The sequence below is a fragment of the Malurus melanocephalus genome, unplaced genomic scaffold (genome assembly GCF_030028575.1).
Source record: "Malurus melanocephalus ecotype Western Australia unplaced genomic scaffold, MMel_1.1 scaffold_34, whole genome shotgun sequence".
Taxonomy (NCBI): domain Eukaryota; kingdom Metazoa; phylum Chordata; class Aves; order Passeriformes; family Maluridae; genus Malurus; species Malurus melanocephalus.
In genome coordinates this window covers 3,162,140-3,186,677 of record NW_026623266.1, presented here as the reverse complement: position 1 = coordinate 3,186,677, position 24,538 = coordinate 3,162,140, and the positions used below count along the sequence as shown (strand labels likewise).

The 24,538-nt window shown below is 39.5% G+C and overlaps 1 protein-coding gene across 3 annotated transcripts in view; it reads right to left on the bottom strand.

The window, feature by feature from the left end:
- Positions 1-24,538, bottom strand: part of TENM4 (teneurin transmembrane protein 4) — a 585,345-nt gene that overhangs the window by 185,519 nt on the left and 375,288 nt on the right. For all 3 annotated transcript variants that reach the window (XM_057364068.1, XM_057364069.1, XM_057364070.1), the window contains 3 exons: positions 23,218-23,470; positions 18,207-18,305; positions 15,905-16,140 (listed from right to left, as the gene is read on the bottom strand). In XM_057364068.1, coding sequence (XP_057220051.1) covers positions 15,905-16,140; positions 18,207-18,305; positions 23,218-23,470 — 588 coding nt within the window. The remainder of the gene's footprint in view (positions 1-15,904; positions 16,141-18,206; positions 18,306-23,217; positions 23,471-24,538) is intronic.

The following is a 24,538-nucleotide window of genomic DNA, read 5'->3' as shown; positions in this document are numbered from 1 at the left end:
CTGGGCTCCATCTGGAGAAGTTTGATTTCACTACTCCACTGCTTTCTAGAAGCACCACACTGCACTGCTGACAGCTAAGCCAAAGCCAACACAAGCCAAAAGGCTGCTCCCGTGAGCGAGAAGGGTTTTCCAAAGCCTCCCAGTGTAGCATGGGGAAAAGGAGAAAATGGAAAAATACCATGTAAGAAGCAACAGATGAGAGAGACTGATGCTACACAATGGACAAGAATAAAAATGAGAAAGGGGAGGAAGGTGAGAAAAAGACAGAATGAGATAAAGTGAGAAAAAGGTTTGGATAGAGCAAAGCTAAACAAAATAAGCAAAAAGGACTTGAAATAGGAAAACCAGCTGAAACTTAGTGGTTGAGAAGATGCTTTTATGGCTTGTTTCTTTGCTCTCCCCTCTTTGTGTTGAAAGAAGTGTAAGGTACGTGGCCGTTACATTTCCTCTTTAACCTTCATGTTTAGACACACTTAAAACAAYCTGCTCTCTAAAATTATACCTGAGCTTTGCTTTTTTTTTTYCCTCCTAATTGAGAAAAAGTTAAATCCCACCACTGAATTATTCAGGGTTAATTTTAACTCAAGTAAATGTATTGCTTTCACTCCTGTCTCTGGAAGAAACTTGACTGTAATTATCTGGATAACAGTCTCTACGCTGAAATCATACCATTTCTGCACAAGTGGTAGAATTGACTGTTCCAGAATTAACCATATTTTTGTGACATTCAATGTTATGAAAAGGAGCCTTTCAGCATGAAATAATCATTGGTTTGTTATTCTTCAATAAATCAAGGAAGAGGCACACAAGATTAAGGAGAAGGGAAACAGTAAAACAAACATGAAAATAAAAAATCAAACTGTTTTTCTCTTGTGCTGCTGTTCCRCTTTAGCTGACAAGGCTTCTGTGTCTCAACATGGCAGAACACACTATGAGAGTCAAAGGCTGAAGTGGCTCTATGGTCCTACTAGTGTAGGAAAAGGGCAAAAAGGTGGATTCAGTATATACTATCTGCTGTCCTTGTTTGTATAGTCAAGTCCTGCATCAGACAGATGCAAGCTATCGTTCATCTAAGAGCAAGGGGGACACTTTGAGTGTTGTAGTGATATCATACCCAATTAACAGGTGCACAGATCTGGAATTGAGATCTAGTATCCTGAGTGAAGATCCCAGTGGTTTGTATTATCATGAATTCACATCATTTACACATGCATAYCTAGGTCACTCAGCCAGTCACCGTGGGGTAAGGAGAGAGGGATTCCTGCAAGGCCACTTCTCATGTGGACTTTGGCAGTTACCTTGCAACCAAAAATTCTGTACAGCACTCTGTGTCATTCCTAGGGTCTGAAATTATTTTCTATACATAAATGTTTTTCTTCTGTGGATTAAAACTCTCACTCAGGAAATGGAAAATCTGACTTCATAAATCATCTTTTGCCCAAATGAATATGAATTTGCACACTAGGACAGGACTGCATATAAGAACAGAGAATCCTGCACACCAGGCTCTCCAYAACCCAGGATTAGAGTTGCTGTGCAGTTAGAAATGTAAAATTAACAGGTCACAAAGGAATGGTGCCCAAAAGGCAGCTTSATTACATGTTGTGTAAGTGAAGGCTCTCCATGGCTCTGCTTCCTGCCTGTTAATTTATCTGACACAAGACAATATTTTAGAAAAATAAAAAGGCACCAGGAAGGACATTCAGGGTAATGCTCACAATTGTAAATTCCCCATTTGCCTCTCTGCCTAACAGCTCAATGATCCACCTTCAATGAGCAAAAAGGGGTTTTTTCAAGCCTCTTTCACAGGCTGGGGTTGAAGACACTTTGCTGGGCTSGGATGCAATTGCTTCATCTGAAAATTGAGCAATCTGTATCCACCCATCTCACAGTTAAGGGATTAGGAGGAAGGATTTTGATGATAAATCAGAGACATATCTGTGTTGTGYTTGTTTGTGGGACTTTTTTAGGACCTTAAATGTCCTAAAGTATGATGTAGTGCTTCACAGCCAGCTCAGTACTATAGGATCCATCCATTAATTCCTGAGACCCTACCTGCTGCCTGACTACTGCTTCACATTCAAACTATCCGAGTACCAGAAGCGGTTGTTTTGGAGATAATTCACATCTTCTCCTTCCCTCAGTCAGAATCACCACGGGCAAAGGAAGCATACAAATGACAGAGAGCTTCCTTCCCATCTCATAAAATTTGCCACCAAGGTGGGAACCGCCTCTTGAAAAAMCAAAGCATTGTGTTAATCATGTGAAATCCTGGCTGGAAATGCATTTACTTGCTTTGATTTGACACTAACTATTCTTTGACCCCTCCTGACTGAAGAAGAGCTGTATCAATGATTTCCAGGATAGAAGCAGATGGTCTACCAAATAGCATTAGCTTCTTCTTAGGAGAACACTTTATATTTCAATTTAGTTCCCAATCGTTCTTAATAAGGAAGAAGAAAGGCTTCCAGCTGAAGCACCACATTTCTTTGAAACCTTCAAGGATGTGACTAGAAAGGCATGTTATAAAATGAAGCAGTTAAACTCAATGTTTGTTCAATGCGAAGAGTCAGCACTTCCTATTCAATGCCTTCCTAATTACCCCTGAGGATCAAAGTCTTTCGAGTGATTGCCTGTCCACTCAAACAATTAATAGATGATCATTGGCCCCTCCAGAGCTACAGCAGCTTGTAATTTCTCACAGAAAAGGGAAAATGCAGTTTTAAATGGGTATATTTAAATATTTTTATGCATATTTAAAGAAGGATTTTTTAAAGTGTTAACCTATAGAAAAAAAAACAGACATAGAAGTGGCACAGCTTATCCGAGGAGCTGTCTTATTTAAATACCTCTGGTAATTTCCTTTACCATCTACACCAATTTCAAATAGAATAGGAAGTTGAAAGATGGACCTCAGAAGCATTTGGCTGCAATTAGGAAGCCTACTGCACCAAAGGAATGTATTTCAGCCCTCACAGATCTGGTAAAATTGGTGTTACACGTGCTCAGGCCTTTCTCAGTAAAATAATGTTTTCCCTTCTAGATACCCTTTCTGGCAGAGACCATATTATTATAAATATTACTGAAATATTTCTTCAAGATCAAAGTCAATTATAAGATGGTCCCACTATACCTCTAAATGGAGTTTTAATTTGTGTATATAATATTAGAAATACCGGTTTTCCCATTGGGGTAYTCACTTCAATTAGAAAAATGAGGACAGGCAGCTACACCAGAGGGCCTCTTACCCTTCTTTGCGTTTACTAAAATTCTGGGCTAGCCTGTTGTGGACAGGATAATTTTGTAAATGCCCTTTCATTACACACATAAAARCTGTGAGGCACTAATTAAAAATGGTGTACTCTATGCACATAAATCAACAAGCTCTCATATGCTTCCTTCCTTGTTATCTCAACTAGATAACTGTCAGAAAACCTGCCTTCCAGAACCAGGTTGCTTAAAGTCTAAAAAATACAGTTTGCTGTGCAAAAGTCACAAAATACATCTCTTCTTCTAACACCCCAGCACAACAGAGGTGGGATCAGAGTTTAAATAAAACATCCCGGTTTAAGCATCACGATCTAAATATTGCTGTAGAATTGGATGTGTGAGCTGATCTCTCAGATGGCTGCCTGCTCATCTGTCCTTCTGAACACGAACATGATTTTATCATCGTAAGACAAATAAATGAGTAACAGTGCACTGCTTTTATTTTAATCCTAAAATCAGCGGAAAACTGCATTAATATTATTAGTCACTATGCACATTCTGAAAGCACCAGAGCCCCAGTTGGGCTGTGCTAGTTGATACAAGAAAAATTAACAAAATTACAATCTCAGAATCCCTTGATGTCTAAAGCACAGGTTTAACTTCAGCTTTACTTAGCCTGAGTAAATGTAGTGACTTCAAGAGGATGATGGAGGTGTTTCAAGTTCAGTACAAATTTACACATTTTGTAGATCTGGGCCAGAGTGCTCATCAGCATTGTCAAAACTGAGCTCTAAAGCAGAATCCCATGGGCCTCAAGACTACTTAAAGAGGTATGAAAATCCCTGAACTGCACATGTATTCAGGAGCATCTTTTAGCTGCTTTGGATGCCGTAAGCACCRGTATGCTTAAAGCAGGTTAAGAATGTTTTAATTTATTTTCTAATTTTTCTTTACATATACTGGAAAAACGATTTGGAGAGGGGAAAAAAAACCCTTTTCTCTTCCTGTACAAAAGCCTGGCAAATGGGCACAAATGCACAGYCTGAGAAAGCTGATAAAGTGCGTGACACAGCACAATTAACAACATAGTATTTTTTCTATCCAGAGACCATGAGCAAAATCCAGCACAATAATTTCAGGTGCCATAAATTAGGTGAATGGTTCAGATCAGTGTGAAAATCTCTCTCAATAACAAAACTTAAAACAACCTGATGATTTGTTCCCTTGGACTTAGAAATAAATCCAGCACTTAGATTAAGGCAAGTGCTAGCAAGCGCAACCCACGGTGTTCTCCTAGAAAGACACACAGCCATCTTTATATTTAATTTTACCTTAAAAAAGCATTTGCTAAAAAACCTTGAAGTTTGCCAAGTCAACCACTCAAAACTGAGCAAAGAACAGAATTAAGATTCCTTGTGTGATTTTACATCAGCCCCTGTATGCATATGTACTCTGTAATAGCCTTTAATTCCCTCATCACAGGCTATTTTTTTCCACTGGCCCAATGCTGAGCAGAACAATTGCACAGAAATTGCCACTCAACCCTGGCAGCTCCAGCATTGTAGAATGTTCAATTGCTTTCTAGGGATGCCATATGTGCAGTCTGGTGGGTAGCAGTAGGAGGGGGTTGGAAAGGGAAGGAATACACTAGGCATAGACAATTTTGCTACTGCACTCTAACTAGGTCCCTACTGAGCATGTGTGAACTCAGATTTTCTAGTTTTGTGGTAGCCAGCTCTGGGTGGATCAGGGATGTGATAAAGTATGCACCAGTGCCTGTTATCCCTAATAAAAAAAAAGAGGTGTGACAATTCTCCATTACCGCAGCACTTCTGCAATATGAAAAGCAAACAACAGTAGTTCCACTAGCAGAATTTGGCCTAAATGAGTGACCACGTTAGCAGACAGGATCCAGACTGGTACTGTCACAAGTCTATTCAGGGCATAGAATCACAGAATCATTAAAGTTGGAAAAGACCTCTAAGATCTTCAAATCCAACCACTAACYGAGCACTGAGATATTCGCCACTAAACCACATGTCCATCTGCACATCCACATGCCTTTTGAACACCTCCAAGCAAGGTGATTTCACCATGGACAGCCTCTTCCAATGCCTGACAACCTTTTCAATGAAGAAACCTTTTCTAATAGTCAATCTATACCTCCCCTGGTGCAACTTAAGGACATTTCTCCTTATCCTGTCACTGGCTGCCCGGGACACGAGAGACTGACCCTGACATGGCTACACCTTCCTTTCAGGGAGTTGTGGAGAGAAACAGGGTCCCCCCTGAGCCTGCTTTTCCCCAGGCTAAACACCCCCAACTGCCTCAGCTGCTCTTCATCAGACTTTACCATTCCCRAGTTGTTATTCTCTGGAGACCCTCCARCACCTSAATGTCTTCCTTGTAGTGCGAAGCCTAAACGTATTCCCTTGTGGTAACTTAGGCCATGATGATTTTGTTTGATCATTAAATACAAATATATCAAAGCGCTGGCTCAGGACACAACACACTCCTTGCCCCTTCATCCGCCAAGACGAAGGTGATAGGAGTGAATTAAACATTACCAAGCAGTGTAATTTGATAGTCTGTAACATTTATTTGCTAAAAGGAACTCTACCGTGATTTTGGTTCTGGTCAGCCAGCACCTGCTGAATTCCTGTGTGCTGTTCAACCAGCAAGGACCAGAGATCATTCTCAATAGATAGTTTGGGAGAATAGCCATAAGAGATTAACAGTAGAGACATGTATTCATTCTGGACCACATGGGTGCYCAGAATGGTCCCACGTACACTTTCCACTATGTGAAGTAGCCCATGATGCAGTCAGACTGAGGAAGCTATTTAAAATAAATATTTTGTTACTAGCCACCAGGATTAATGCTGTTTGCAATATCATTACGCTTAGATTGAAGGATTTTATTTTTCTTTTTTTACTGAAAGCCTCAGGAAACTTTTGATGCTTAATTTCATTATAATTTCTGCCATAATTAAGAGATTCCCCCTCACTGATAGTCCAATTAGATTTTCTTTTTAAATACTTAGGGTAAGCATAGCCATCATCTCTGCAAACTGCCTGGTTCTGCTTTGCTTTTCGAAGAGTCTCTCTGGACACTGAAGTGATGCTGCAGTTGTACTAGGCAAGCAAGGTGTGATGCTGCTGCTGTGTCATGTGCTACCATATTCAAAAACAGCCAACATACACTGTTCTCAACATCTTTCCAGGCAAAAGCTTCTAAATGCAATAGGGACAGGCTTGTACGTTAAGGAATGATTAAATCAAATAGAGAGGAAGATAGAAAAAGCTGATGATGATGSGAAAGTTTATAGGTCTGCATTGAAACACAAAGATTCAACAACCCCTATCTATACAGCACCAGATCCTGCTATCTCAAAGAGAAGTATGTAAGTGGCCTTTTGGAGCTTTTAAGTTTCAGCACAAACAGTGGTTTGAAATCTTGACAAATAGGGAAAGAGTGGATTGGACTTTTTGTTCATTATTTTACAGGTCATCTAGGATGCCACCTGGGCAGTATACTTAACAGCAACACTTCACCCTATAAAGATGACTATCTGCTACACAGCTCAACTTTAACTACAGGTAAAAACCTCAGGGAATGCATCGCTGCACACATTCAATAGAAATGTATGACCTGGCTGCAAAAGARGCTTTGAAGCCATCTTCTAATTTGTGCTAGAAAAGGATGGGAGAGAAACACTAAACTACACTGAGGAGCATTTTTCACTGTCAGTGACATCCCTAATTGAGATTATTCTACAACTACYTACCCACAAAAATGTATGGTATTTTAAAACATTGGAAAAAAGCCCATTACAGGAAACAATTCTTTCTGTCTCCACTTAACTGCAATTAAATTATGTTATTTCACACTAATTAGTATGAAATAAAAACATGGACTCGAGGAGAACTCCTTCCATGAGATATATAAAGATCTGTAAAACAGATTATTTTTCAGCGTCTGTGTGCAAAGGTCAATCTAAGTCGTGAAATAAAGATTATAGCAGCACATCTGTGCCACTGTCATAAAGACAAGGCCAGCACTTCTGGAGTCAGTCTGCTGTTATTTTCTTTCCTGGAGGCTTACAGCAACTATAAAACCTCACTAAAAGCACTGATGGGCTGAGAGCCCGTATCTCACCATTTAATAAAAACAGATGGAATTACATTAATCTCTCCTTGTATTAAAGATTCTTAATTTTACAGAAGGATCAGGCATCTAAAGGGCCAACTGATGTGTGGTTTCATGGCACACTGATGCAGACCCCCAGATCAGATGTAGCCCTCTGGATACACAGCCACAACCTGCTTTTGACTTGTTAAATAATCAGTTATATTGGTGGTCTACTTCTGAATGGAAGTCATTCTTCCCATGATCCCACAATGATGAAAGAGGATCAGACTTTGACAAAAGAACCTCTTCAATCAGTGTTAAAATCAAACAATAAGCAGAAATAAAAAAAAAGCAATATATAAAAGCCCAGAACAATAGGGAAACAGAGAGTAATCTATATAAATCTAAAGCCTTGGAGAGAGGCGAAAAGAAGCTGAGGACATGCAGAAAAAAATACATGGCTTGAAAAAAACCAGAAAACAATGGAACATTTTTTAAGTGTACTGAAAGCTAGCAAAATGAGCAGCAATATTGATGGAGATGGGGAAATTGTTAATAATGCTGCAGTTAAGACTAAAGTGTTCAGTAAGAATTTTTGTTCTAGTTTTTGAAAATAACCACAATAATGCAAATATTTCACAGGAAACAAGTTTTTTTTCCAATCCATTAATAACCAGGAATTATACTGAACTACATCTATTCAAGGACAAACATTTTAAAATCTGCAGGCTCATTTAACTTGTACCCACTAAAGAAGAAAGAAGAATCTGACATCCTAATTAATACTGAACCAGCTACCAAGAGATTAGAACAGGGTTAATTCTCTACAAATATTTAAGAAGGGAAAAGGACAGGATGCAAGTCACTTGGTTTGGGTAGTCTGACATATATTACAGACAAAATAATGGAAAATGTAACACCGAATTGAACTGATGAAGAAAAAAGAAAGTCAGTGTATGGTATCTCTGGCCAACCATAYTGCTTTTCTGCAAACAGACCTTAAGACTGAACAATTATTCTTTGACAAGATYACAGGTTAGTAATACATTTGTTTTAATTTTGTATGATTAAAGAAACAAGCACTTTCCAATGGTAAAAAGCCGTGGATACGTATATTTAAAAACTAACTGAAAGATGTTAAAATTATCATTGCTGGTGAACAACCATCATATGTTACAATTTCTTGTGAAGTTCAACAACTGATAGCTGGCCTGAAATTATTCAACATTTACATCGGTGTTATGTAAGCAAATATAAAATCACGGATCGCTAAACTTGCAGATGACTCAAACACTTCAAGTAAGAAATACAATGATAAGAACAGAACAGAAAAATGGTAAGAGCAGGGCAGTAACTAATTTTAAATGATTCAAACAAAAGGTGTCAATGGCTAGCCTATACACTTTGGATAATGGATTGAAAATTGTGTCCATGAAATGGGACACTGGCAACTGGAAAGCAGACAGTGCAAATAACTAAAGGAGTAAGCACAAGAAGATGCTGTATAACAATATCCTGATGTAATTTTTATAGCCCAGAAACACCTAAAGAGGTGTTGGGAAAAGATCAACTGAAGGATATGTGACTTACCTATTTAAAAAAGGCAGAATAAATAGCTGGAGTTTGTTTGGCTTTAATGTCCAAAGAGGTCAGCCTATACGATATAACAATGTTTGTGGATTTTAACATTGAAAACTGAGGAAAGAGCTCTAAATGAAAATTATAGGAATCCTCAGGCTTCTTCCTGCCTCCATTAAACACTGAATTGGCTGAGAAATGATGTACACACCAGGATATTTATCTCTGTAGACTTTGAAGAAGTACAAACCACTTTGCAAAGCAGAAATTTTGCCACCAAGTTCAGAACATATTGTCATCACATAKTATACCTACATTTTAGTACTTCCCAGTTTCCACAGAGTGGTCAAGTCTGGTAAAATTATCAGGTTTGTAATATCTTCTGCTCTACTTTTCCAGTAATATTTTCTTGCAGCAGTGTCTCTCCTTTGAGTCCAGAAACGGAAAGAAAGCTGATGAAGGATCTGGAATACAAGTCCTGTGAGGAGTGACTGAGGGAGATGGGGGTGTTCAGCCTGGATAAGAGGAGACTCACATGGGGATCTTACTACTCTTTACAATCATCTGAAAGGAGGCTGTAGGCAGGTGGGGGTCGGCCTGTTTRCCCAGGCAACAAGTGACAGGGCAAGAGGACACWGTCTCAAGCTGTGCCAGGAGAGGTTCAGGTTAGTCAACAGGAAGAATTCCTTCATGGAAAGGGTTATTAAGCATTGGAATGGACTGCCCAGGGAGATGGTGGAGTCACCATGCCTAGAGGTGCTCAAGAAACAACTTGATGTGGCACYTCATGCTATCGTTTATTTGACATTGTCATGTTCCATCAAAGGCTGGACATAATCATCTTAAGAGGTCTTTYCCAACCTAAGTGATTCTGTGATTCTTTCAAAAGAATACCCATCATGGTGTATTTCTCTAACACTTTTTATGTCAGGTTACAGAKCTTATTTAGATTGAAACAGTGAATGTTCTTTAATGGAGTTTCCATGGTAAGTTTTTTAACACCCACCTGAATGAACTGATCTTCACAAGAATAACTTTCAAGWGGCATCTTGTACCTTTATCACCTTTATTTTAAAGTGGTGGACAAATCACTTGTACTTCCTTTGCTCTAAATTATAGAGTTAGAGTAGCTGTTATCCAAACATACACTCAAAATTCAAACCTGGCCTCAAACTTCYAGGGATGGGGCAGACACACCTTCTCTGGCAACATGTRCCGGTGCCTCACCACTCTGACAATGAAGAATTTCTTCCCAGCATCTACCTAAACCTACTCTCTTCAGTTTAAGGCATTGATTTAATTTTATGTCTTTCTCCYTTCTCTGATAATTAGTCTCCATGTGTGCGTGCATGTGGAGAGGGAGGTGGGGCACTGTTAGGAAAGAGGTGGGGCTGAAACATTTGAGTCACTATTTCATTGTGGATCTGGCCAGGGAAAGTTTCTTTTGCCAGATTCCTGGAGGAGATTTCCTGAGCTCACTGCTACTCACCACCTCTTGTAAACTTTACACACAGCAACTGCCCTCACTGGTTCTCTAACATAGTGAAGTGTGACTAAGGTGAACACAGAATCTTGTGATCTACCCATCTCTCTGCTACTGAACAAAAAACACAACAAGATTTCTGCAACTCCATGCACTTTTGAGTAGTCAGACAGAAGCTCAAGTTGATGGCATCTCTCCATGAAGTTGAAACTATTTTCATGCCTTAGCCTCCATGAGAAAAATGATGGGGGCAAAATTCAGGGCTCAACCACAAAAGAAGATCATTCAAAACTGGACCGAAGGGTTAACATCTGTCATGATTTATATTTTGTCCTTAGATCAATATCCAGAATGAACAATTCATAAAAATACGTGCAGATTTTTCCAGGGTTAGTCCAGCTCCTGTTGCAGACACTGGGCCCAGTGCCACTGACTCTGACTGCGTTTGAACCAGTGCTGAAGGAAATGGAGTTGCTGCAGTTTAAGAGGAGCACATGCATGAAAAGAGTAAGGCCCGTATTTCCTAAATGTCAGGGGTTTGAAAGGAAGAGCTAGATGTCATTTAAACTGCCCTGCATAGTGAGGGCGTGGCACTAACCTCTAGCCCCATTAGTGCTTGTCTTCGTTTGGTACAGTAAGAGCCAGCTTTAATAAAAAACCAAAACCCCAAATATCCAAGTTCTACTATAAATGATAAAAATGGTAGTGCAGGATCATGATGATGGTCCCTTGCAACCAGCGTCCTGAAATGCTGTTTCACAAGCATTTATAATGCACAAAATATAACGCTAAAGCATCTTTTAGACTGGATCTGACATTTTTATTGATTAAGGGTGAAATTAAGTAAATGAGTTTGCAGTTACTGAGCAAACACCCATAGTTACTGAGTGAACAGACCACAATGGTTTTGTGAAGATGTGAAAGAAACAAGAAAAGACCTCAAAGCTCTGCTTTAGGTAGCAGATTGACTTCATAACATAAAGGCTTTGCTAGAACAGATTGTTTAGCTCTCATTTCTGCCTTTTATCAAAGACAAGATGGAAATAGAAAACATTTGAAGATTTTGCTTTACAATCCTCGTAAATCAAAAGAACGAATGTCAGCAGTAGCAAAATATAACTTAATCTGGGATCAGAAAAGAAATACTAAAGCAGAAAGTGAAAGAAGCCCGTTGGAAGGATAATAAATGGTTTTATATTTTAACATGAATAAAAACCTAAATATCAAGATATAAATGTAGGATTAATAGCCATGGATAAAATTTAATAATTAAGCATTAGCAACTTTTCCTGTTGATCTCTTACCATGTAAATACCATGGTAATTGGTATACTATACATCCATYGCTAACTAATTAGATTTCTAAGAGCTTTGGAGAGCTGCATTAAATTGGGTTTGCTCCATAGTATCAAAGAATCATGGACAAACTGAGCTAAAGCTAGCTTTCAGGGTGATTCTTAGACAATAAAAAGAAAGGCACTTTATAAACACATCATACTCCTAGCACACTTTTACTGTCAAAGCATTTTGCCTGCAGCAAGCAACACTGTTCCTTAAGTGAAGCTGCATCTGTACAGAGYTCAAATGAACACAAAGCTGAAAAGTAGAGAGCTCTGACTCCAATAAAAAGGAATGACTGTTTTGGCTTCATAATGTTTTCCAGCCCTAAACTAATCTAAATCAAATGCCCATCTTTCTTGCTGTTCATGAAATGCAACCACAGCACATGCTTAAGTATAGGAAAATTGCAAGTGCCTAACAACATCAAATCGTACTTCCATCTAGTCTGGAATCGACATCAAGCAGAGGATAATACCTTCTGCTTAAACAGGCAGAAACTATTCTCCATCACTAACTAAYTTAGAAACTGTTCCACAGATCTGGCCAAACAGCTGCTGGGCATGGAGATCTGGACAACGAAACAGGTCTTTTCTGTTTCTAAACTTCCTCCCAAGCAGTACAGCAATGTCAGAGGCTCTTTACAGAGCAACACACCTCGTGGGATTACCTCTGTCATAAGAATCTTGCTAGAAATGAATCTTGCTAGTTCTGCCTAGGCAGAACTCAATGTATACAGACCACATCAAATCCTAGCAAAAACCATAAAAATGTTTCTCATTTAGGTGTCTATTGAATGGAATTCTTAAAATAGGGAATTTAATTTTAAAGTCATGTCTCTTCATGAACTCCTGGAATAGTAAACTTGCAGGGCAGTTCTGAACTGCTCACAATGGCCTTTGCAGGTACAAGTGGTTCCATCATTTTAATGTAGCAGCCCAGATTTTCTCCTTGGTGCTCTCATCCCAGGAGACAAGCTTCTGTGGAGCTCATGGGATTTGYGTAAGCTGTGTGTGTGCAAAACATGGACAGGCATTGTCACCACTGCCTTAGTGTGTCTGAATATTGGAAAAGGAGGCAACAAGTCAATCAAAAGCTGGTTAATTCAAATAAAAACCAGCTACTGATGTTTAATACACTCGGTTGTATTTTGTTTGTCATTATCTCTCCAGACCAATGACTCAGCCCTGTAAAACCTTCAGCTTGATCACAGTGTTGACATATGATAGCAACCATTCAGGTGCCATGGACATCTATTTATGTCTCCTCTCTTTTTTGAAACAGCCTAACAAGATAAATGAACCTCAGACAGCTAAATGACATAAAGATTTACATAAAATAACAGAAACTCTGCCTTTTAGCCTCAAAAAAAAGATTTAGTAGTTCTCCAAATGAATTTCAAAAATGAACTGGCTTCARCAAAGAGTTTCAGAAATGACCAATGCCTTGTTGTTTCCATGCATCTCTGCCTGCGTCATATGGGTGCCCATCACAGTGTCTGAGCATCTGTCACAAGAAAAGTATTGTCTGGAGCASAGTCTCGTCTGGATGTCCTTAGCTCCACATCTACAGGCAGGTAAGGCCAGCAATGGGCAGTTTTGAATATTTAAACAGAGGACTGTGACGTGCCTGATGCTGTGAGGATCGTCCGGAAGGCCTAGACACCACTCTGAAGTATTTCCATTAACCAATGAGTGTACAAAAACCAGATTAAATGCCAAAGTACTGCCATGGGATCCAACCCAAAGTCCATTCACTTAAATGGGAGCCTTTCCAATGAACTCAATTTACTCTTGAGGATTAAAACGGTCATTAAAAAGATAACTTCTGTGGTTGTTTTAACTAACACGAGCAAATGGAAAGCAGTCAAGCTCCCAACACTCATGATCTGTTATACATGTTATACAGATTAGACCTCACACTCATGACTAAGTTACACCTTACCACTCAGCTTGTCCCCAAGGAACCGAAAAGAGCAAGGTACTACTTACATGAGAAAAGGTATCTGTAAGAAAATGCAACGATGCAAATATTGGGGGGGGGGGAACCACACCAAAATTGGAAGAAAAACAGTAATTTGTTTGCAAACAGACCAGGTTAATCAGAGTAATAAACAAGTTCCTGTTAAGAACTGCATAGTTTATATCAAAATGCAAAATGTCTCAGTTTAACTTAGTGAAAGTGCAAACATTTTGACTCCCTGATTAATTTCTTTTCTTTTGGGTTAGGTGATACAATTCTCATCCACAACTTGACAGRATGTAAAAAATAATTACAAATGAAAAGGTTATTCATAATTTTTAAATGAGTTAATTAGCAAGCCCCGCCAGAGCAACTCATTACAGTAATTAATAATTGATTATACTTGAAATTAAACACAATTTTTCATCAAAATCTAATTAAATATCTGCCTTTTTGCTMGTTGATTAGTACACTGGGTCTGGTAGAGACAATCTTTGCTAAATATGTTTATGCTGAACTGAACCATTGGATTTGATTTTTAATAACTGATAGTTCCTTTAGAAATTAGTAATTATGACCCATAATTACAGTGGTTCAACCTGCTCAGCATTTCTGGCACCTTGCCAGCCATCCGTGACGTCTGGCAAATGCCAGTGAATTCACCTGAATGGAGTGAATAAAAAGGATGGGAGGGCACTCAATGGACCTTCCTTTTAACAGCATTAACTGTGGTTTTAAGCACGTTTGTGATCTTTTGTGAACTCTGAGACTGGGCTCTGAGCTGAGAATACCAAGTGGCAAACCAAACTCCTCTCCATCTATCAACTAGCACACACCTCCTCCTCCAGAATGAACAGGCACTGCTGTGCTGAGCTGAAATGACTCTCCTCTGACACACTGAGATCATGTCCAAAGGAACCATGTTCAGGGTATAAGGAGAATACCAGACAAATGAGAAAGGCGAGTCCAAATGCACACATAGCAAATGATGAAAACTGACTGCATATTTCATCAAACTGCTGCTGATTTAACGTCGGTTAATTAATCACTCCTGTTCCTCTTACAGGAGACATAAAAGTGACCAGAGTATGATGCAAGGCAGAAGTGGAAAAGTATCAGTCATTAAAGAAGTGTATATAAAAGGAGCACAGTAAAAGCAATCCTTTGTGGCAGTGCTAATTATATTTATGTGAAATGAAAGAAAAACCTTTCAATCCAGACTAAGATTTGTAATTCTAACCACAACCTTTTATAGATCATTAGTGTACAGGAAGTCACAGCAAAATCAAAAAGATTCATTTGTGCCATGAGAAATGGGCTTTTTTACCCATGATGACATCTAAAAGTGTCTGACAACTGGAGTTTGCACCACTGACAGTTAACATTGAAGTCTAGCAATGGACTTTTTAAAGACATTTATAACACACATATCAAACAGAACTGAAGAAAAAGTAATGGTAACATTCCAACTTCACAGGCTTAAAAATACGATTTTCACTTCTAGCAGTTCAATTACTTTTGCAGCATACACTAAGATTGTTTTTTGCAATGAACACTGACAAGCCGCATAAACCAAAGAAATTCAGATCATGCACAGTCCAAGAAAATTTCACTGCTTTTCCACCCAAGAAGCAAATTTCATCAGCACTCCCTACTCTAAAAATGCCCTGCTGAATAATAATCCAAACCTAGTCATTCTCCATCTTCCTGGTCACCCTGTGAACTTCAAGGTAATTGGTCAAATGCCACTGAAATGGGTGTGTCACCAAACAACAGAATGAAACCACATTTTTGTATATCAGGATCTTGATTCTAATGCTGACCCAGACCCCGGTCCATTATAGCCAACTCTGATGGACCTGGGTGTGACTGGGACATGAACTTCATCACGTGTTTTAATRGGATGCTTAGAGAAACCTAGTGGCTTTGTCTCACTCCAGGTACACTTTCCTCTGCAGAATGTAAACAGCCCGTGACATTGAAGGGAGTACAATTCCCTCATATGACTCATGTTTTAYTAAGCCCTTATGGCTTTATGACAGGTGTTAAGCTCCCAACCATAACAAACAAGTCAACAGATGCTTTATTTCCCCATCACTTTGTACCACAGTCTTGACCCTCTGTTGCCTAAAGATTAGCACTAAGGGAGGGTTTGTAGAGAAATGAAATAAAAAGAAGAAAAACAAACAGCAACAAGCTTACCTATGAAATAGGCCAGCAGGATCACCAGCGTGACTGAGATGACAATGGCACTCAGAGCAGCACATTTCCAGTTACAGTACTTATAGGGTTTCTTCAGGTTAAAGGCAGGCCTAGAAAAGGTACTTCTGGGAAGGGGCCTAGGGGGAGGTGAGTACACAGTGCTGGACGTCAGGGGATATCCCGGCGACGTTGTACAAAAAAGGGGAGAAGTGCCTCCAGGTTTGAACAGGAAGTGCCTGAGGGAAGAAARACCAACAGCAAGTGACTCCTCACACAAATTGATGCTGAGGGAGACACGGGGTGGGAGAATGGCGACTGCTGCCAGGACGAGAAAAGCACCTCCACACAATGCTGGCTACGGACATGGACGGCATGCACAAAAGAGAAGAATAAAAATCAAAGGCAAATCACACAGAGTAAAAAAAAAAACAAAACYGAACAAAAAATCACAGTGCCAACAATGCCACAGAGCACTCTTCAAGGGCACGAGTCTCTCTGTGGAAGAGCTGGCRTTAGAGTGAGATGAATACCCCAAGCACAGCTACGACAGACTGGTGGCACGGGCWGAACTGGGAGCCTGCTCGCATTCCCACAGAAATGGCCTATGGAGGCTGAAGAGGAGTGGAGGTCAGATTAAAGAAGGGAGGGCGTTAATCAATTTATTGATCACTGCATGAGAGCGTTTTTTGTGTGGCATCGGTGAATGGAGATGGTGAAAAAGAGCTTAAGCCATTCCATAGCACCCAAATTGTCACAGAGGGGAATATTCACACTGTCCCCACACAGCAAATTTAAGTGTCAGACAATGGCGCGGCTAAAAGCATCCAAGTCCRACGTATCATCAGTGGGGGGAGGCACCTGCTTCCAGAAAGTATCCAGAGCACCTTGGATTGAAGCCTACCTTTAAAAAAGTGTGAATTACTGTCAAATGCAACAGCATTTCCTGTCCAGTGACACATTGGGAGGCACCATATTTTGCCCATTATGACAAACACAGCCTGAGAGCCAGCCTATGAGCACCTCAGGTGAGACTCATGGAAGTCAGCACAAAAAGAAAACACTGAAGTCCATGAGTTCCTGAAATGAAWTGTCCCAATGGGACTTCTGTTCACAGGAAACCTAAGTGAAAAACCTAGTTTTGGTGGGACATCATTATGTACAAGGCATTCAGATTCTGGGAATGAAACCTGGGAAATGGATTGGACTAAACTATCACCATGCTGATGTAAAACAAAAATGCAGCTTGTGAGGACTGAGAAACAGCCCCTGTGCCCTTTGCACGTTCTGCCATGGTTTATGGGGTYGGATTTGCAGCCAAAGTAAATGCAATCAGCATGGATTCATGGGAGTCAGTCAAGCCAGTGGCTAATACCAGATGAASACGTGACTTTATTTATCCCATGAAGTTACTTGTGCAGTCACAGATGGAAATGTCACATGCAGAAACATCACAATGCAGAAAAACAACTAATTCATGCMGTAAAATGTAACACATAATTATCCAAAATGGGTGTTTGTAGTACTACATTCATGGTTTTACTGGGTGCTCTAAGCATGACTGCTGAACATTAGAGAAAGAGCTTTTATTTCTACTAATGYTCCATGTTAAGAAAGTATTTTTTAAATTAAGTCAGATACTATCCCATGTTTTGAAAAGCACTAATTTAGACAGAAATATATCTGTTCTGAGCAAAGAGGTACCTGAAGTGTTCAAGTACACCAATAAGCTCTTGTGCGACTGATGGCTACCAAATTAGGAGCTGCCAACACTAGATTCAACAGTTTTGGCACTAAGTATCAAGTTCAAAGCCAATTATAACCTTAAAAGTTAGGTGATCAAAATTTGCATAAAGATGCCAGAATGGGTGGTTAAGTAAATCTCCAASGCTTGGCTTACATACACGACTAGCAGACATTTGTCAGATAAGGTATGTGGAAGACATCAGTTAACAATGAAGTATCAGGCTATCAGCACAATATAAGTTTCAGACCTTAATGAAAATTAATTTTAGTTAATATGGGACTCAAAATTGCTGTAGGTACTTCTTACTAATGAAATTACTTTCAAAACAACAAGGGGATAAAAAGCAAATGGCATGCAGTGGCTCATTAGCATATTAATGAGTTCTATTAATATGTACTGGATACAATGCTCCAAGCCTCAGAAAGAAATTTATTTAAGCCATACTGGAAGAGGTCAGCAATGGTGTTGCCCTTAAACATCACTGATATGACCAAATGCTTTCATGCAAGGATCATAATGACTGTACAGTGAAAGGAAGACCACGTAAGTGTCACATACCCATCATTGTAAGCACCGTCATGTCGGGAGGAGGTGAGAATGTCCATCTCAATGAGGTTGTCCTGCAATGTCTCTAGGAATGTCTGCTTTGCTATGTTTCTACATACATATGGAAACATGAATGAAGCCAGTGAGTCATGCATATATGAAGTGCGATCTTATAAACCACAATGGTTATAGTGCAGTTGTGCATGGAATTAGAATGATGGACCATATATTTATATGTATAAGATGCTACACATATATATATATAGCTTTTTAAAATGTTCACTTCTTTATATAGACACTATATATATGCATATACACGCATGTAAGCACACACACCATGTGCATGTAGAGAAAAAGTTGATGTTTTTGGTTTGCACAATTTTTATTGCCAGYGACACCTGAAACCTTCTAAACTGCTGGACCCACAGGACTAGATTTCAACCCAGCCCAGCTGTAATCTGGTTATTCTCCTGCATCTGTGTTACTGTTACTCTGAAAAGGCACAGCACAGTATCTATATCCTGCTGTGGTCAGCACCTTGGTAGCACATTTGCATCGAATTTTCCTATGGATTTCCAGCAAAAATCTGCCACTCCTTTGCTTTAGTTTCAATTTTGGRTTTGAGAATTTTTTAGTTTCCAATTTGATTAATTTGTTTTCTTTYGTGGAATAATAACTCACTGTTTAGAGTAAAATGTAAATTTTCAAAATGTAAATTTTGCTCAGTAAGAACATTCCAAATGAAAGTCTCTCAGTGATAAGCAGATAGAAGCCAGGAACAGGTTAAGCTGTAAYCCAAATTCCAACACCAGAGTATTTGTTATAATCTGGATAATACAGGCAATAAGCAAGATACTTAGAGCCTGCAAATGCAAATGCCTGGGACTGACCCTGCACACAGAAGCAGCATTTTGCAGTATCTGTCCTCCTGGCATGTTCTTTTATGAGTCACATTTTGACCTACAAATGCTAAACTGTTTTGTACTTTTTGAGGAGAATAGTGGGAACATAAGGAATTAAGTCAGAGGCACAGCTGGGAACAAACTGTGTCTTTCTCACCTTCAGGCTTGTTTTCTCAAGACCTGGCAAAAGAACATTCTTTCCCATTTTTTTAAAAACAAAATACAGTYCCGATTTTGCCCATGTCTGTTTTCGACATCAAAACTGAATCTAAGCCTGAATGTGAATAAAGCCCCTGGCAAAAACTAGCAAAAGAAACATAACAGCATTGTGACATTTTATCACCCAGGATTAAGAGCTCAGAGGGTGTAAGTGACATGAACTCAAACAAGAATTCCTGTCATAGAAACTGGATTCAGGTAACATGCTAAACCAAGAGAAACCAGCCCTGTCACATTATAAAAACCTTGATACTGTTTCTTCTAAAATGTTCTCAAACCTAATTTTCGTTCCCGCTTCCTTCTCTTCCTGGTGCTAATGCCAGCACTTGTTTAACTCAACACCCTGCTTTTGGAGGCCTCTGGGCTGCTTTGACAGAACAGATCTACTCCTTGATCTGAATGAAAGTGAAGTGACTCCTATTCATAGCTTTGGATTAAAGTGGATCAACATGCATGAGCTGTGTGCCATCGCACTTGAGACATCAATCCATCCCCATGTGTTTGTGGCTTCCTCACATTCCCTAGGAATGCAGGAAAGACTGGATGTTGAGTTCAATGCAAAAAGAAGCAACATATGTGCATGCACRGAGCATTTAATGGGTAAGAGGCAAGGCATTTAGCAACACACCAATCAATAAAAGTTCATCAGTAGTTAAAATCCATGTCAAATTGGTTTCATGAATTTCAGTTGTGGATTGCCAATAAAACAGAAGAGGGGAGGGTTATATACCCTCATAATGTATGCATTTGTAACAGAGAGGTCGCTGGGTCTCCAGAAGGACTGATGCGTGACTGTCCTCCTCATGGAAGGCTGGACAGAGTCTGCTTCCTTGGATATTACCTGTAAATCTCTGGCTAGTTACAAAACACTCTCCGTTCTCATTAAGAGTTGCGGTGGCAGAAATCTGACAGTACATGATTACCACATGAAATTTCCTGGGAATGGAAGTCTCCTGGAAACTGTTGGTTCGTCARCTAAACGTCCATCTAGTTAGCATTTATTTTCTCCCACAAGGTCAAATGTAAAGGAACAGGAAGGAGGTCACAGAATAAAGAAGACTGAGGAATAAATATGGGGGAACTGACTTACCTGTCAGGAGTGACTGCTGAGCAAAGATCTTCTCATCACAACCTTGATAATACATGGCTTTTAAAGCAACAAAAAAGGGAGCAGACAGGAAAAGAAAGAGGAGAAAGGAGAAACAGAGAAAAGGGAGTAAAGGGAAACTAATGAAAAGGAGGGAGAGAAGAGGAGGGGCTCTTCCTCTTGCAACACACAAAACTCTCAGATATGCTTATCCTGTCAGTTGTATATTTGTGCTACACATCTCTGCTTGCCTTTGCATTACAGTTTGGAAATTTCCAGGCGACAAACCATTCTGAATTCCCAGATATGAAAATATCCACTGACTGGAGTCCATGGCAGTCAAAATCAAGCCACTTCAAGCTCTGGTTAAATTCTGTAACTATAGGCACATTTTACAGCCTGTGTCAATCCTCATTTAAAAGATGCAGCTTTTTCATCTTGTGTTCTCTCTCTCTGTTGACTAATATGGGATTACAAAAAAAACCAAAACCAACGAATATACAATTCCATTTTCAACATGAGATTATTATAATCTCCTAACTTCAAAACCCTTTATTCTTGGATTAATGTCTCTCGGCCAGGATTTATATTTCTACATATTGGACATTTTATTCTCTTAGGTGATGGTCCTTTTCATTGGTTTCAAAAATCTCTGCAGTGGGAAAGATGGGAAAGATCAGTTTCATGGAAGAGGCTGAACTGGGCATCCAAGTATGCTAAACAGCTCYGAAGCTTGGTCTTTTATGTCTACACATTTCCCACTGAAGGAAATGGAAGACCTCTGCATGCCAGAAGAGCTGACTGTCAGAGTGGAGATTAGTCACAGATGTACTGATCATCTATGCAGCTCAGCCTCCTCTCTTTACGGCACCATTATAGCGCATTCTATTTTCATAATGTTGTATACGTGAAGGAACAGTCAGTAGTCCTCATTTGCTGTTGGCACAAAATTACACTTTTTTTTTCCAACATGCTCTTTGTCAAAAGAACACCGGGAAAAATCATGCTATTTCAACCAGGGCGTCAAAAGCCTTGACATCAGTCTAAAAATGACCTGTTTTCTACCAAATTAATAAAATGGTTAGACTGAGGACCAAATACAAATGTGACTGATCTGTGATGCTAGTGAAATCATCAAATGATGCAGAGAGAGCTCTTCATGCAGGTAAGACCTCCAACTTCCACTCTGATTAACAGCAATAATGTGGCCAATCCAACCTGCAAAAAGAGCAGTCTGCTTCAGATCTTGAAAAATTTTCATCCACAATGATTTCACAGAGAAAAAATGAGGTCAGCTTTTATAGTTTTGCACGACTGAAACAGTGTATTATCTCTTCCACAAAGAATTCACAACCTGGCTAGGAAAAAGTACAGGGCTTCCTTCAAAATTATAGGGGATTATAACAAAAGGGCTGCAGGATTGAGGCCTAAGTATTTTTTAATGCAATTTTAATAAGAAATATCACATAAAATTCAATGCTTGTGTATTTGTGCTTAAGAATTACTAACACAGTATAATTACTGAAACTGTTGCCAAATCACACTTGCATTACTCGCTTGTAATTTTGTCTTAATCTTTTGGATCCAGCTTCTTAGTAGGGTCTTTTCAATCAAGCAGTCACAGAGAAATTAATTATCTTTAAATGCCATAAAATGTGATATTGAGGTTGTTTTGGAAATTTCAGAGGGCCAGCAGATATAGCTCATTCTCAGAAAGATTGACAGATGTGCTCATTTAAAAAAAAAAATAAATAAAACATTCTCTTAGCAGAAGTTGGCAAAACTGGGTACRATTTGTCCCAGGATTCAGCTACAGCTATCACTGCTCTCAGTGAGGGTCCCCCAGGCAGTGATGTGAAAAACTGGGGCCCTGTCTCACTTTTCAGTTACTGCATGTTTTTTGCTGTCTAAAATCTTGTTGATTTGAGAAGGTTAGACAAATGAAAGAACAAAGACAGTTGAGCAAGTACACCATGTTTTCGGCTTGAAAGACTTCTCTCCAGACTGAAAAAGCCACCATGTTTGGGGGCTAATGACTCCAGCATCCCCAGGGGTTGCTCAGTAGCAAAGAAAATGGTGAGGCAAAACCTCTGGAGAAAGCAAGTGGGACCACAAGTAGATGCACTCACCATCCAATGGGAAGGCTGAGATGGAGGGAGTATGAGAGCTCTCTTTTCCAGAACCTACATAGAACTTGAACAAAGCYGTGAACTAGAAAAACTTAGTGCACCCTTGTGACACCCTTTGTGTGTTGCATAGGTGAAAAAAAAATTAAGAGCTRAATTAATACCAATACCCTGCTATCCTGTTTCACGCTTCCTGGAGCTATGTTGAAAAAAGCAGCAGCTGACCTCTCCTCATTAGGTGAAACAAGATCAACCTTTCCTGAATGATGTGCTACGAAAGTACCTGCTTGGCGAGGCACAGCTACAAGGCTAAATCTTTTCAATATACTGACTGATTTCAGTTTTTTAAATAGGATATTGATTTATCCTACCACATGGGAAGAAAATACATTAAAGGAAAATAAAGAAAACGAAGAACATTTTAATCTATGATCCTGATTCCAGTTTTAAATGAGGAAAATATTCTTATGAGTAGCTGATAAAGACAATATTTTAGTTTATGAAAGAAGAGCAATTTCCTCTTCTCCTAGTCCAAATGAAAAGACACAAGGAATAATAAATACAACACAAAATGCAAAGTCAAACACCAGTTCACAAACCAGGTGGCCAGCTATGCCATGTGTGTATTTTCCATAACATCCTTAGCACGCACAGTCAGAACATTGTAAGTACTAAAGAAAGTGACCTACCTTGTCTCCAGTGGGATGTTACTGTTGAGTAACCAGTTGTCCTGAGCATGGGCTGGCTCTTGAGTAGTGGCTGGTTGTTCTCCAGAAAGAGAGTGGTCTGTAGGAGCTGGGCTGGGGTTGCTGCGTGGAGTGAAGTTTCCTCTGTTTARGGAATTAACGGAGGCTGCGTGATGCTGATTTGGGGTGTGAGCATGTGATATTGGAGGTGGTGGAGTTCGAAGTCTTGAATGATTTTGAAGATTTGGAGGATGATCTAAAACATAAGTAAAATACTTTTAAGGTTCATTATTTGAGTAGTTCCATAGTGTGGYCATTTATGTGCAGACACTTCTAAAAAGTATGAAGGCTGGGGTGCCACATATCCTAAATGAAACTCAAAAGGGTAACAMAGCCTTGTTCCATATGCTCTAATGACACAGCATTGATCCCTGAGCCAGCTAGAAAAACAGTTTGGTTTCATGCACAAAAGTTATGAAAGTTTAAAGCACTGCAGAAAGGCTGTCCTGACAGCCAAGCTAACTTCGATAAACTGCAAGTTGCAAACCGCAATCTATCTGTGGCACTGGCTTGTGATAAAGCATGAAAAATACAACCAGTCTGGAYAGATAACATGTTAGAGGCATTTTATGAAGGATATACAGCTCTCAGAGAAGTTTCTTCTGCCTGTTTTGCCCAAGAACCTTCAATAGTTAATGAGAAAACATTTAATCATGGACTGGGTTTAGGGAAAGCCATAAAAGCGCATCAGGGTTATACAATTTAACAAAATCCAATAGTTTGTACTGTTAGAAAAGTACTCAAACTGAGTAAAAAATGCATGTGGAAGAAAAACTGAGGTGTCAGGAAAATGAAATAACATATGGTGAAGAAAGATGTAGAGATCAGTCATATGGCTGCTTTGAGTATTTCTCTAAGTATTTCTTAGCCAAGAAATTGAGGAAGGTAGATTGACGAAGGCAAACTAGGAAAGGTGAACCTAGTGCTGATTATATCTGTATATTTACTTTTTTTAGCTAACCATAAAGCTTTTCTTCATGTTGYTTGGAAATGAAGAAAACTAAAGTGCTTGATGGAACTGGAGGCAGACTGACAGTTCAGTATGCTACATGAGAAATACAGGAAACATATATCCCTGCTTTTAGTGCTTTCATTCTCAAAAGTCACTAATACTGTGCACTGGAACAGACTGTCCAGAGAGGATGTGGAGTCTCCCTCACTGGTGAGTTCTCCCTCACCASAACTGTCTGGGTACAATCCTGTGCAATGCGCTCTAGGATGACCCTGCTGGAGCAGGAATGTCAGACCAGATGAYCCATGGTGG